Source organism: Carlito syrichta, unplaced genomic scaffold, assembly GCF_000164805.1.
Source record: "Carlito syrichta isolate Samal-C Ts95f unplaced genomic scaffold, Tarsius_syrichta-2.0.1 Scaffold308954, whole genome shotgun sequence".
Taxonomy (NCBI): Eukaryota; Metazoa; Chordata; class Mammalia; order Primates; family Tarsiidae; genus Carlito; species Carlito syrichta.
This window is the reverse complement of record NW_007253050.1, coordinates 312,828-329,144: the sequence shown is the minus strand read 5'-3', so window position 1 is coordinate 329,144 and position 16,317 is coordinate 312,828. Positions and strand designations below refer to the sequence as shown.

At 33.4% G+C, this 16,317-nt stretch overlaps 1 protein-coding gene across 1 annotated transcript in view; it reads right to left on the bottom strand.

The window, feature by feature from the left end:
* Positions 1 to 1,003: 1,003 nt before the first annotated feature.
* The window catches only part of NUP35 (nucleoporin 35), a 35,873-nt gene continuing 20,559 nt past the window's right edge, over positions 1,004 to 16,317 (bottom strand). Inside the window, exons 5-9 of the mRNA XM_008066473.1 lie at positions 7,727 to 7,868; positions 5,083 to 5,152; positions 4,157 to 4,285; positions 2,609 to 2,773; positions 1,004 to 1,667 (exon numbers count right to left, since the gene is read on the bottom strand). Of these exons, the coding sequence (XP_008064664.1) occupies positions 1,590 to 1,667; positions 2,609 to 2,773; positions 4,157 to 4,285; positions 5,083 to 5,152; positions 7,727 to 7,868 (584 nt within the window). The 3' untranslated portion in view covers positions 1,004 to 1,589. The remainder of the gene's footprint in view (positions 1,668 to 2,608; positions 2,774 to 4,156; positions 4,286 to 5,082; positions 5,153 to 7,726; positions 7,869 to 16,317) is intronic.

Genomic DNA, 16,317 nt, shown 5'->3' with positions numbered 1-16,317 from the left:
TGCATTCTAGAGAGGAGGATCTGAGTTTCTGTTCTACTGCTGTCAGTATACACCTATGTGATCTTAGACAAGATAGTTTTATGTAGTCTATGTTCTTACTCTCTATTTCAGTTGTTATTTCTATTCAGGTTATTTCAATTAAAAAACCTCTTTTTCACACAAGAGCCATTTTGATGAGGTCCTCACTGGTCAAGGGGGATAATTTGAACAAAAAAGCAAACAGTAAATTTAAAGTCATGTGTACAATAATGCTAAAAAAAATCTTTTTTTCACTCATAGGATACCACTGGAGGTTGTTAAGGGACCAAAACATTAGTCTACAAAAGGATAAAGGGAAAGTATTAAGTATTTATCCTGCCATGCTATATACCCTACAGAAGCAAGGCTCTTCTACAACAGAATTCGGGCTTGTAAATGTAACAGAAACAATAGATTTGGAAAATCATTATTTTGTAAGTTATTTAATGCAAACTGATTCAGATGAGGTCTTGCTATCTTGCTATATTGCACAGACTGGTCCCAACTCCTGGGCTCAAGCAATCCTCCCATCCTGGCCTCCCAAAGTGCTGAGATTACAAGTGTGAGCCACCACACCCAGCCTAGACCATGATTTGAACAAGTCAACCATAAATATTATATTTAGGAAACAAGTAGAAAATTATTTTAATGGATTGGATATTCGCTATTAAAATATTATTGTAATTTGATCGGGTGGGATATTGACAGTGGACATATGGAAGTGTGTTTTTTAAATATATCTTCAAGTATATAGATTAAAATGACATTACATCTGGGATGTGTTTTAGACAAAATAGGAAGGGAAGGTAAGAAACAAGTATGGCAAAGTTTACTGGTAACTGAAGGGAAGGTAAGAAACAAGTATGGCAAAGTTTACTGGTAACTGAAGCTGTATTACAGGTATATGGAGGTATATAACATATTTTCTCTCTTTCAGTGAACACTTAAAACTTTTTATAATTATAAATCACTCTTTCATACAATGTTCAATATATAAGGTTGACAAAGTTTATTATCAAGAAACTTTAGTAGTAGGTTTTTAAAAAGAACGTTTTGGTTTTAGAATACTGAAAGATGACAATCCACGACAGGACATACACAAACAAAGATAATTAAAATATTAAATACTATCTAAATTAAAAGACCATAATTCAAATTGCTAATTATCTTTGTGTCTTGGTAGAAGAACTTGTAATTCCCCTTCATGAAATTCACCCCAACTTCTCATGAAGACTACAAAGCCTCACCACAAACCCAACTATTGACTTTACAGTAATCAATGCTGAGTTTTTGTGCTTAAGCATGCACTATCACAGAAAACACAAAATCCTATTTATAGGGATTTTTAGTTTCCTTTAATATGTATCCATCTCCAGCATCTTTTAAAGTGCGAGCTATAGGCTGTATCCTTAAAGAAAAAGGCTTCTTTCTAAAAGAAGTGTAAGATAGCTATCCAGTACTGGCCAGCAGTGGTTATATAACTAACCAAAGGAAACCAGCAGCACTCTACTAACTCTGTTTTAGTGTAGTAACCTCTTCCCTTGTGAGTTGAGTTCTTAGCTCTTATTATACTACCAGCCGAACATGTACTCCATTGCTTTGGATACAAAACTTTCATCTTTTTTTGGCGTTTGTTTGTCAGAAATAACCTATTAAAAGCAAACACACACAAAAAATTGTTAGATTATGGTTTCTTCAATGTCACAGTAGTCAATTTTAGAGTTAATCATTGCTTCAAAAGAGAAACACTAGAATGCATTTACAGCATTGAATTGCATATTTAAAAAATTAAAATATCCTTACATTGTCAAGAATGATGACATGTTATTTCTTTGACAAAGCAAAGAACACATTAAATTAGAAAACTGAGCAAAGAACACAAAAGCTGCCAGAAATGGGGGATTTAAATATCAGTAATACAAACTAAAAGGAAAAAAAAGCAATTCTAGAATCATCTCTAAATTTCAGGGGAAGTCAAAATACTAAACTATCACTACCTGTAAAACAAGTGTACAGTTTCAGGACCTGTGCTTATAGCTGATTAAGCTCAGAGTACTTGGCTTATTAGTAGGAAAAAATAATACATTGAATGAGGATCACAACCTTCTACTATTCTTCAAAGAATATAATAAGCTTCTTCAAACTTTTTGAAATGAGATATGTTTCTTCTCTGAATGGAGGTGGTCAATGTCTTCTTTTGGTAACCAAAGCTACTCCAAACTAAAATTCTTCACTTCTGATACCATCAGATTCAGTACTCAGTTTAATGGGGTTTTAATATTCCCTTATGCCACAGATATGCAAAGATGTCACTTTGTATGTGTGCAAATATAACATAGAAAAAAAACAAAAATAACACTTAAAATGTTTTAAGGAATGGCAAATATGTTTTTTAAAAACTCAAGATAACTTTCCAATTGGCCAAGATACTAACTTGAAAATAAGAAACTCTAAAAGTTAAACAGTTCCATCAAGGCAATTGTCTCAGCCAAAAATATTCACTGGTATACAATGCAATTCAATCAAAAAGTTGAACATGCCATGCACTCAGCCTTTAAAGTACATCTTTTTTATCCAATCCTTAAAATACCTGGTAGTCATTAGTAGAAGCTTTGTATGCTGTAGCAAGAGGTCTCATAGTAGAAATCCTAGGAGTACTTCCAGGTTGTGATGGTGTACCCAAGGTTTTGATTGGTGGAGTAAAGGGTAGAGATGGAGATGAGAAAGCACTTCTGTCACTGTTTTCCATAACACTCTGGAGAAACAAAGAAACAACTCCTCTGTATATAAACATAGTACCTACTATCCAATAGTATATCCTACTTAAACAAAGTATTAAAAGAAGCATACTTTATTTGATTTAGTTAAACTTTCAAGTAAGGCTTAAGAAAACAGTACATGCTTCTTACCTAGCATCTGAGATCTAATGGTTAGCCAGGAATCTCATTTCAGGACCCTCAAACAACCTTAATACAACCATAGACCATAAGAATATGAATCTAAAACACCAGGAAAAATCAGCAAGAACAAAAGAAAGAATTCTACAATACTCAGTGATTTATCACAGAAACAAAGAAAGAGCACCACATGTTCTCACTCACAAGTGGACCCTGAACATTTACCATAATACTGTAAGAAACAGATTGGTAGTAGCCAGAAACTGCTAGGGGAGGGAGGAGAAGCACATAACATCAATAAGGGTACCTGATCTCAAACCAGGCAAAGTGGGGACCAAAGGGAGGTCCAAACTTTACCTGTACAATGACCACTTATATCTAATCCTGAATTGTACCCCACATCTAAAATAAAATATCAAATAAAATAAAGTAAATAAAATAAAATGATCCCATAGAATTAAGGAAAGAGGGGAAAGAATTCTTGGAGAAACCTGGGCTAGAAGAAAGAATGTCCAAAGCTATTCAGTACTCAGTAATCCAAGCATTCTTCTAGTTTGTGTGAAAATCTGTTATAGTACAGTATAATATTAGTAACTATACAACCACACAGCTACAACAGATTATAACAGGGAACACATCTGCCTTGTTCACAAATGTGTATACATCAGCATCAAGCACAATACAAGCACAATGTACCCATAGTCCAAGTTCACATAGATTTATTTAAAGAAAGTTCACAATGATTTTACAAGCCAAAAAGAAAAGTTTAAATTGTATTCATTATTTAATAAGTATATAAATAAAGGATTATTTCTAAATATTTTGAAATGGAACTAACAAAAAGTTTCAGCTTTTGTAACCATTCATGAAAACTAATTCATTATAAAATACCACCATTCTTTTAAAGAATCTGATATTGCTTTGCACAAGAAACAAAACGGGTTAGTAGTCTAAAGAGACCTAAAACCTAGGCCTCACCTCTAACAACTCTGGACAAGTTACTTAAGCTCTTGGCTTCTTTCCTTTACTGATAACGCAGGAGCTGTGATGAACTATCTCCACATTCTAAAGTCTTATGACTAAATACCTTTGGCTTCCCATGAAGAGTACTATAAATATCATTTAACAAACTATGAAAAAGAGGCACAGTAAAGCCAAGTGACATAACCACCAATTTCAATACTTAGTCTTGTGCTAGCAATATAGATTAAGCTATTTTCCTTACATCACCAATGACTTACTTTATCAATACATGGTTTTACACCAATCATGATGGATTCTCCAAAAATCCTCCCATCTTTGCTTAAGGCCTTTCGGGCCTGCAGTTTAGACTGATAACGAATATGCATCCAATTTCCTGTGTTAGACATCTGCAAAGAATGAAATTGCTTCTTAAAATATAAAATAAATAAAATCTATACCTAATGAATTTTATTAGAAAATAGAAACATGTGAAGATAAATTTACTTCTATTTTTTATTGCTTGCCCTGTAAAAAGCTATATACTAGGGTTCAACAAAAATCCTATGGAACAGTTTTAGTAATCTCTAGCTGGTTCTCAATTCTCTGAAATAAAGAATATGTGGCAAATATTCTCTGAAAGTAAAGTAAGTCTCAAAAGATAATTTTTTCTTGAAAAAGGTCATATCGACACTTTTTTAAAAAACTGTATTCAATCTGATTTTGTGTAGGAGTAAAATAAGTCAATCTCAGTAACAGAAAAAGATTTGTTATTTATAACTTGAGGTACAAGGTAAGATAATTTTTCTAAAGTCCTCTATAAGCTAAAAAGCTCTAAAAACTCTCTATATAAATTCAGGAACTTCCTCCTCTTCCTTAATCCCCAACAGAACAAACTCAAATTGGAAAACAGTAATATAATATTTGGTATAATAAATCTTTTTTAAGAGACTGAAAACTATTTAAGAAAGGAGGTGGGGGAGGATCCTGAAACTCTCACTCTTCCTCTTTTCTCAGTTTAACTCTTTATATCAAACACTATGCAACTTTCAGCCTTCTAGATTCCAAAGGACATATTTAACCAGAACTTTTTTAAAAAGAAAAAAAAATTTAAGTTCAGAAAAAACACAAAATTCAGAAGCAAAGTTTTTCTAAATTCACAACTTATCCTTCCTAAGCCAAAATCTTGAAAAAAATTAAGCCTTACCACATGTTTTAAGATATTCCCATATTGTGCAAATTGTAATAATATATAGGAAGCAGATGCTTGAGGAAACCTGAAAAAAAGAGTTGTCCAAACAAAACAGTCAACTTCCACTATCAATACGACTGTAAATTACCATATTTTAAAGTATTACAAGGTAAAATTCCCCCCAACTGTCACTGTCTAGTACGTTAATAAAAGATTCCTGATTATCCTATTTTCCTCTACACCAGTTAACTCTATAATGACCAATCACTCAAAAGCAAATATCTTAAGGTTAATTATGTTTCAATCATTTTTCCCCATGCTCACATTCTACTTCTGAAATCTCTAAAAATGCCACTCACATTGTTATTACCACAGCTCTTAGCAAAGAGCTGTCATGCTGCAGTTCTGCTTATAATTTGTTTTACAATATGTTTATATGCAATATTTAAGTATATCAAGGTTATTAAAAGGGAAAAAAATTAAATTACAGAAACATATCATTATGCACTGAGCATCACCTAAAAATCCTGAAGTTTAGCCCCAAAACAAAAAAAAATTCAGCACCAATATCAATGGTATAAAATCATTTCGAAGGCTGTTACCAAAATTTTATTAGCCATTTTGTTATGGGAAAATTCTAAGTGATTTTTTTTTTTACTTTCTTCTTTGTAAAGTTCTTATGGTTTGAATATTTTACAATGAAACACTATTTCTACTTTTACAGTCCTAATAATAAAGCTATTTTCAATTTGAAAACAATAGTCACTATCAATAGTATGGAAACATCTATCTGGAGGTTCTTTAACCACTAACTTCAGTTATCTTGAGCTGGGTTAGAACCTTAAAGGAAAAAAAACCTGGGTCACAAAATTAAATGAGACACTAAACACATTAAAATCTATGTGAGTAAATTAGTCACTGCATTCACAACTGGAATTTTACTTTGTTTTACTTATGTAACTCTGGATGTACAATTTCTAACCCCAAAGAAAAACAAGATGGCGTGCACACAGAAAAGAGATAAAGAAAACAGACATGAAAGAGAAAAATAATGGCTGCAAGTAAGGGACATACAAAATATATTCTAGGACTCTTGGATCGCTTTGAGTTAAAACTCATATTCTAATACTCTTGTACAAATTACCCAAATCATTGATTGGTATTTCATGATGACTCTTAGTCAGCAAGATAAAGCTAAACTATCAGAGAAAGAACATATACATTTTTAAAAGTACTTCCCTGTAAGTGATCAAAATAAAATGTTTTATCACTTAAAAAAATGCTTCAGTTCTTGCAATTAAATTCATATAGAGGGTTACTGAAACATAAAAGTATCAAAATAAATAGCTAGGAAAGTGATGTCTTAAATATGAACAAAAAGGCTAGAAATACTTCAAGTAAGTTATCTAATTACTAAGAATCTCAAAAGTGATACTATTAACAATTGAGCCTTAAAAACAGATTTAAAAGTGAACATCTATGTTCTAATACATTCAGCTATTTTAGAAGAGAATATACAAATTTAAACATAAAAGAAGAAAAACTCAAGAAATCAGATATAGTACTGAGTATAAGCTTTCTAGAGAAAAGGGAACACAATGACCCTGCTTTTTTTTAATCTAAAAAGACTCAGTAACACAGGATCTCTCTGAAAAAATACACAAAAACCAGGTAGCAATCATTGCCTCAAAGAGCAGAAAAACTGTAGCTAGGGACAAAAGCAGGAAGACTTTTCACTGTATACTCTTACATATCTTTTGAATTTTTAAATTTAAAAAAATTGAATGCATAAAATCTACTAAACATTTATTGTGAACTTTTTTCTTTCAAGGAACTTATGGGTTATTAGTGTATTTTTATCTCAAAAACAAATATAATAGATATATAGTCTAGTATTAGTATGGCAAATCACATTTTCAGGAAAAAAACCTCACACAATATAAATATCAGCTTGATAATCTAAAGATCTGAGATTTTGCTGAAGCTTTGCTATTATCTAGTTGTGAGCCACTGAACAAACCACTGAATCTGTTATACCTGTTTCCTCATCTGTAAAATAAAAAGTTATACAGTATCTCTACGGTGCTTTAAAGTGCTTTTTGAATCTAAAAATCTATTCAAAATGCACCTAGAACTGTCATACTGTTTCCATTAATATACGATATGCTGTGACTAAAAGGTATCACAAGTCTGTGTGCGAAGTTCAACTTATTTGTTCAAAACTGGTTAAGTCCAGTAAGTAAAAAAAACAGCCACTAGAAAAAGAAGGAAAGGAGCTCTCTAAGTCTAAAGGGGCAACCCTTCTCTAAATCCAGAAAATACCATATGCTTAAGAGAAAATAATTTGGGAAGAAATAAACAAATTATTATTTTTAAATACCTACAAACAAATGCCAAACCCTAGCTAATGCTATATGCATGCTAAAGTGTCAGGGTAATATGTACTCTTGTCTACAACTTAGTATAAAATGTACCGATAAAAAAGTGAATTAGAGGATGGGTAAGTGACAGATACAACAAATGTAGCAAATTATTAATAACTAGGTATACAGTCTGCTGAGCAATTCTTTCCATTTGTCTGATATGTTTGATAATATTCATTAGAAAATAATGAGGTAAGGGTATTTTTTTAAAAAGGTAAAAGATCCAAAAATCTTACCCAAACACAGTCACCCAGGTGTCATCGAGGTGATCTTCTGAAGTCAGAGAATCTCCTTGAGTATAAAAGGGATCCAGTTGGGCAGGAGATAATGTTGTCTTTCGCGGCTGACCAATATTTGCAGGACTAAACATGCTTTGCCCTGTGGTAGTATATTTGGTACGTTAGTCACCAGTATCAACACTTTGGTTTATTTTAAATCAAAGATCTTAAATGATAAAGTACATTAAAAGTTGGCGATTATATAAATAGCTTAAAACATACAACTGTGACCAAATGGCAACTTCATCTACTATACAATAAGAAAAAATAATAATTGGGCATGATTTATAATTTTGCAAATGTTTTGTTTTATATGTTATAAATCTATTAAATGCATTATCAATTTCTGGTTACACTGACAACAGAAGAATTTCACAGTCACAAAAACTTCTGCTCAATTCATCTTTCAAACCTACCACTTTCATCAGAGCACCTCTGTCTTAAAAATATGCAAAAACTCATAACTCACAGGACAAAATCCAAATGACTTGGCCTCTACCATATGGTCCAAGTCCTATTTTTCCAGTAGGCAACTAAACAGTATCTACCCTTCTCCTGACAATGTGAATGCAGTTTTCCTTTTCATGGATCATTTTCTGTTTTTTCTTATTCTTCACTAGCAGCTACTAATTAATGAGTACTCTGTATCCAACACGCCCCACTAAATAAACACTTTACACGTTCATTTTATCTCCGAAGCAAGATCACATTAAGCCTACACATTTGAGAAGCAGAGATAATTGTCCTTTCATCTTTTAGTAGCAATAATGACTCACTCACTCAAGAATTATTTTTTCCACCACTTAAATTTACACTAAGCATCATTCAGAGTATTAAGAATATGCAGTGAACAAATAAGACAATAACAAAAATAAAAAGCATCATCCCTAATGGAGCCTAAATTCTAGAGGAAGAGAGACAAAAAGGAGAAAAATTCTATAGAGGAAAACAATAATAAAGCAGAGAAGGCAATAAGAATCATCTCTTTGTATGGAAGGGTTAAACGAAAAGAGATTTCACTGAGGTGCCGTTAAAGCAAAAATCTGAAAAAGAAGGTGGCAAAATCTAAAAAAAATTGAATACTGGGCAAGAAAGTAACAAAAGCCAAGGCCCTGAGAAAGGACATAACTGGTGTAAGATAAACAGCAAGAAAGCCACTATTTGCAGTTAGAGAGGGGGAAATTAGGTCAGAACAAGAAGATGAGAACAGAGGTGACAGTGCGCCTGATCATGAAGAAAACCTTATAAGTCACTGTAAAGGCTTTGTTAGAGGGGGAAAAAAAGTGCGTGTGTGTGTGTGTGTGTGTGTGTGTGTGTGTGTGTGTAGCATTTCTACACACCAATAACAATTTAGCTGAGAAAAAATCAAGGTGGCAATCCCACTTACAACAGCCACAAAAAATTAACAATAAAATACCTAGAAGTAAATTTAACTAAGGGAGTGAAAGATCTCTATGATAAAAACTACAAAATATTGAAGAGAGAAAAACTGACACAACCAAATGAAAAACATCATGCTCTAAGATTAGAAGAATGAATATCCGTAAAATGATCATATCGTCCAAAGCAATCTACAGATTCAATGCAATCCCTGTTAAAATACCAACATTTTTCACAGAATTGGAAAAAATAAATCTCAAATTCACTGAGAATGAAAAAAGAGCCCAAATAGCCAAAGCAATCCTAAACAAAAAGAACAAAGTAGGAGGCACACAGTATTCATATAGTATTACCTGACTTCAAATTACATTACAAGGCTATAATTACCAAAACAGATTTTATACTAAATTTCCTTCTACTATCTTTGGTTTATTATGGCATGTTTTTATAGTGAGAACTAAATTTATTTAAGAATATCTGTTTTATAAATGTATGCTTCTGCTTATTTCCTAAATGGAAAGTTGACAAGTTAGTCAATATGTAGATTTTTAAAAACAGACAGCACTGTCAAAGTGGGATGTTTCATTTAAAGTCATCCTTATGTTAGAAATAGGTTGAACAGGTTGAGTATCCCTATTCACCTGATCTCGCCCCGATCCATGGGTTTTTTGTTTCCCCGATTAAAAAAAAAAAAAAAATCCTCAAAGGGAAACATTTTGCCAATGTGGAAGAGGTAAAACAAAAAAACAGTAGAAGCACTAAAAGGCTCAAAATCAACAAGCTCAAAAACTGTTTTGAACAGTGGAAAAAGTATCTCAATGTGCGTAATGCATTAAAAGAGTACTTTTAAGGTGACTAAAGTTTAAACATGCAGGAATTAATATACAATTTTTATAAATAAATTCTGGGTTTTTGGAAGTACCCCCTTGTAGAACTACCATACAATCAAGCAATCTCTCTACTGAGTATCTATCCAAAGGAAAAGAAGTCAACATATTAAAAAGATACCTGCACCTGTGTATTTATCACAGCACTATGCACAACAGCAAAGTAAGGAATCAATCCAAGCATCCATCAGTGGATGACTGGATAAAGAAAATGTGGTATATATACACAATGAAATAATATTCAGTCATTTAAAAAAAAAATGAGTGCCACATGTTCACACTTATAAGTGAACCTTGAACAATTATCATAATACTGTAAGAAAGGTATTGGCAGTAGTGGGACACTGCCAGGGGAGAAGGGGTGGAATTGGCAGTAGTGGGAAACTGCCAGGGGAAGGGGGGCACACCCCATCAACGGTCCCTGCATAACGCACATTTGTATTATACCCCAAATTGTATCCTACTTCTTTAAAATTAAAAATTTTTTTTTAAAAAGGAAATCACATCTTTTTCAATAACATGGATGGAACTGGAGGTCATTATCTTAGTGAAACAATCTAGCACAAAAAGACAAGTATTGAATGTTGTCATTCTCAAGTGGGTGTTTAAAAAAAATGTGTTCCCATGGGCACAGAGAGTGAAATGACAGAACATGGAGACATGGAAGGGTGAGGGGTGGAAAGAGGGTAGATGATGAGAAAGTGTTAATGAGTACAATGTACACTATTTAGATGATAGATACTCTAAAATCCTGACTTGGCCACTATGAAATATATGTACATAATAAAATTGCCCATATATCCCTTAAATTTGTACAAATAAAAAGGGAAAAATTCTTATCCAGAATAGTTGAAGATTAACTGAGAGCATGTTTAAAAAAGATTCAATGTTACTTTCCGTTATCTATAAGAGAATTATGGATTACTTTCAATGTTACTTTTCCTTATCCATAATAAATCTGTAACACAAAACTTGTCTGTTACTCCAAGAATCAAATGGGACAGTAGATAGACAAGAGCTCACAAAAGTTTATTAACAATATGTAACTTCATAATAAGTTAAGCATTTGGCACAATTTTTCTTGTACAACAGCACAAATATATTCATAAAGTCTAAAAGACTTCTAGGAATAATATCCATCTCTTGTCTCCAAACAATACCAAAACAAAACTATACCCTGGACAGGATCAAAAATTAACATTATCAAGTAAAAACTACAATGCAACAACGTGATTCTAATTGAAGAGAAAAAAAGTCACCTAAGAATTTCAAAAAGCTTAACTCTTTAATTAAAAGCTAGACAGTTTGAGTTACTAGATGTCTTTGAACTCAAATTTAGAAACCAGAACTAGTCTAAGGTAAACTTTCCTTCAGGAAAAATGTTTCAGATCACATTAGATCTAATAGACTTATTAAAGAACCTATTTAATTCAGAACACAATCCTAGATCCTACCAGAAAACAATGAAAGATGTTCAGCCGTCAAGTAACCAGGCTAAAATATAATTCACCAGCTAAAAAGTTTGAAAAGCCAATATTCAAATACTTTTGTAAAAACAAGTCAATGAAGATAAGCAATAAGTATTAACCCTAGAAAAAACAAAAAGGTATACAAAAGAAAATGGAATCCCAGAAAATTACATGGCTCGGTCTTATAGAATTATCTGACTTAAACATTAAGTTCATGCTTAATTTAAAAAAAATACAATGTAAATAATTTAAAGGAATGCTAAATGACATACATCCTATAACGCATTTAAATAGTCATTATTTTTCCTTATCACCATATACGTATTTAACAGTCACAGGCTGGTCAAATGTGATGGTTCACGCCTATAATCCCAGCACTCTGAAGACAAGGCAGGAGAATGGCTTGAGGCCAGGAGTTCAAGACCAGCCTGGGCAACATATCCAGATCACATCTCCACAAAAAAATACAAACATTAGCCAGGTGTGGTAATGCATGCCTATAGTCCCAGCTACTTGGGAAGCTGAGGCAGGAGGATCTCTTGATCCCAGGAGTTCAAGGCTACAGTTAAGCCCTGATTGTACCACTGCACTCTAGCCTAGATAACAGAGAGAAATCCTGTCTCCAAAAAAAAAAAAAAGGTACAGGCTGAATGTTCCAAATCTGAAAATCCAAAATCCAAATTGCTCCAAAATTTGTAACTTTTTGAGAACCAACATAGTACTCAAAGGAAATGCTCATGGGAATATTTCATATTGCAGATGTTCAATGGTTAACCTGTAAGTACAAAGCAAATATTCCAAAACCCAAAGAAATTCAAAATCTAAAATCCCTTTGGTCCCAAATAGTTCTGATAAAGGATACTCAACATGTTCAACCTATTTCTAAAATAAGATTGACTTTAAATGAAGCATCCCACTTTGACAGTGCTGTCTGTTTTTAAAAATCTGCTTACTAACTTGTCAACTTTCCATTTAGGAAGCGGAAGCATACATTTATAAAACAGATACCCTTAAATAAATTTAGTTCTTACTATAAAAACATGCCATAATAAACCAAAGATAGTAGAAGGAAATGTAGTGTAAAATCTGAAGCCAATTCAAATTTTCAATGTTCTGTATTACCATTAAGAAGATACAGTTTAGTTATGCTACATCATGTAGTAACCTTCAAGCAAGAAATTAAATGAAGGCTCAAACTGAGACAACCATTATGACCTTTAAAAATAAAACAAATCAAAATTAAGTCTCAAATGAATAAGCAATCTAATTTTTGCCCTGTCAACTATTCTAAAAAATATACTTACTTATACATAATCTAAAACTATTTACATAACTGCAGCATAATTGGTCCCCACCTAGTAAATGTTTAATTGCTCCACTGATTTTACTTCCTTTCAATCAGACTTCTAGTACACACATGCTATGCTTTATAAGATGAAAATAAAGTGTGCCTATCAAACCACATCAGATTGGACTGTAATGTGTCTCCCTTGATAAATTACTATTCAAAAAGTCTTCATAAGATCAGATTAAAGCAGAGGGCAAAAGACCTTATTACCCTTTATGAAAATGTCTTCAAATAAAGAACAAATTCAAAATAGACCACTAACCTAAATGAAAACAAAAATGATAAAAAGAATAACAAATTTCAAACAGATATATGGAAATGAAACTTGGAAAAAAAAACAGGTTCTTATAAGTGTTATATTGCCTTCTTATCATGAAACACAGTAGCACAATATGTAATAAAAAATTTAGCCTTAGCTCAATGAGCGGTCTGGCCTTTGTCCAGTTCCTGGGAGGTAACCCCTAAATTCTGGAAACTTCTCCTGAAATAGAAATGTCTTTGTATTCATAGTGAGCCCCTAAAACTGCACCTGATCGTTTATGCTAATGAGATGACTCATGGTGGTGGAGACTGTCACTCCAGAAAGACCAACTATGTGATAAACAGGTTGAAGCTTTGAGCCACATAATATCATGCCACTTCTGGGAAGAGGAAGGAGACTGGAGATTGAGTTCAACCATTTGATCAATGATTCATGCCTATCTAATGAAATGTCCACAAAAACTGGATACATGCTCCAGCTAGCCTCGCTAGTTGATAACATGCCATGTGTAATGTCATACATCAATGTTGGGAAGATAACACATTCCACCCCCACCAAGGACAATGGAAAGAAAGAAGTTACATTGGGAACACTCTCAAGATTCACCCCATATGTCTCTTCCTTTGGCTGATTCTAATTTGTATCTTTTTGCTGTAATAAAACTATAATCATAAGTATAGCACTTACAGTGGGTTTTTTAGTTTTTCTAATAAATTACCAAACATTACAGTAGTGTTTGGAACCCTCACATTTATAGCCAGCTGGTCTCAAGTGATGGTGGCCCTGAGGACCCCCAAACTTGAAGCTGGTATATTGTAAGGACTTTGTATTTTGGCAAACTCATCGTACCCAAAAAGTATATTTAACAGAAAGAACATCCAATCAAGCATGGTGAATGATCCCTATGCTCATCTCTAATCCCTCACAGTCACCTAATGACAGTCACTCTAGAAAGTCTCAAGTTTTAGAGACCATTGGTACTATGAAAGACTCCTGGCTAAAACAGAGGTTAACTAGTTTAAAAGTGTACCACAGGGCTTAGATGTCAGGCCTCTCCTCATCCCAGACAGTCAGATAACTGCCATTCTCCCACTGCACCCTCAAGAGACTAAAAATTGTGTCTTTGAAGAAAAAGAACTTGAGTTGCTCAAAATTCAATGAGTCCAGTTACAGTAGAGAACAATTGTAAGGAGGTTAAGTAAAAATATATACATTGAAAAGAAGATTTCATCTATATTCAGAATACCAGCTCAGGCATTAAGGCTGAGTATTATAGGAGTCTTCTTTGGAAAAACTTAAAAGGAGAACACACACACACACATACACACACACACTGAAATTAACAACCTCCCAACAAAAAGTCAACTTATTTATTGTTCAATTCTCCTTACAGTGAAACCCAATAAGAGACAAAACAGTTTCTCTCCACCCCAATTCTACCTCATGACAATGCTGAATACAGTAAATACACTTATTCCAAGTAGTGTTTTAGGGCCTCATTCAATAACTGTGCCTGCGTCAACAACAATAGAAGGGATGAAAAACAAAACAAGACAGAAAAAAGAACTAGAAAGAACCAGAAAATCAGAGCAGGAATTAAAAAAACACTAATAACCTCATTGCTAAGACATTTTACCCATAAAAGAAAAACACAATGCCACATTCCTAAGTACATTCAGAGAATACACAACAACAAAAAGTTCTTGGAAATTCAAATGAGACAAAATAAAAAATTAATTGAGGAAATCTCTCAGAAAGTAGACTACAGGTATGAAAGATAATGTAAATAAGAAAAAGAAAATTAGAAATCTCTGCAGTGATGCAACACACAAACAGAAGGAATTCCAAAAAGTGAAAATGGAAAAAACAGAAGGAAAGCTATTACCAAAGAAAAGCTATTACCAAATAAACCATAAAGGGAAGTTTCCCAAAACCAAAAAATACAAGCATCTGAATTGAAGGCATATATCAATTCTTCAGCAAAACAAATATAAAAGTCACACACCAAGGAACATTTGAGAAATTAAAATACCAACCATACAGAGATCAAAAATTTTTCCATAAGAGGCCATATACAAATACTCATCATCAAAAGTGACTTCCACAGAACACTGGAAGATAGAAGACCATGGAATGATATCTCCAAAGTTCGGATCTAAAATACTACACCTAGCCAAACTATCAACCAAGTGTGAACACAGGAAAAAAGTATTTCTGACATGAGGTTTTAAATTTACGTCCTATGCAAGCTTTCTTAGAAAGCTAATCAAATATGTTCCTCACCAAAATGAGAATATAAAGAAAGAGGAAGACATGCTATGACATGTATCTAGAAAAAAGAGGTCAACACTAGAAACTTGCTAAGATAAGTCCCAGGGTGATAGCTGTACACCATGCCAAAACAGGAAATAATCAGTAGAGAAAATAACAGAAAGAAGTTCTCAGCTGAAAGAAAAGTATGTTTGAGGATTCTAAAAAAAGATAGATATGTATCATTGCAACAGAATGTTTGCTTAAAATAAAGGGAAGAAATGGCACATAGAAAATTAGACTAATAGAAATAAAACTAAGACAATTATTAACTATTAGAAAATCAAGGGTCAGGCATACTATGTAATATTCATGGCCTGTATGTAATCCTAGCACTTTGGGAGGCAGAGATGAGAGGAAGGCTTGAGGCCAAGAGTTTGAGACGAGTCTCGGGAATGTAGTAAGACCCTGTCTCTACAAAAATGAAAAATGTTTTAATTAGCCAGGCGTGGTGGTGCATGCCTATAGTCCCAGTTACTTGAGAGGCTGATGCAGGAGGATTGCTTGAACCTAGGAGTTCAAGGCTGTAGTGAACTATGATTGCATCATTACACTCCAGCCTGAGCAGAGAGAGATCCTATCTCTAAAAAACAAGAAAAAATACAACAAAAAGAATATCAAAACTTTTACAGAAAGAATAATTCATACTAATTGGTTTGGCACTGAATGGTATTTATATAGTCATAATTAAACACTGACAAAAGAATAAAGTTAAGCCGGGCTCGGTGGCTCAGCCTGTAATCCCGCGCCTTTGAGAGGCTGAGGTGAGTGGACTGCCTGAGCCCGCGGGTTCAAGACTCGCCTGGGCAGCGAGACCTCATCTCTACAAAAAATCAAAAAATCAGCCGGGCGTGGTAGCGCATGCCTGTAATTCCGGCTACTGGAAGACTGAG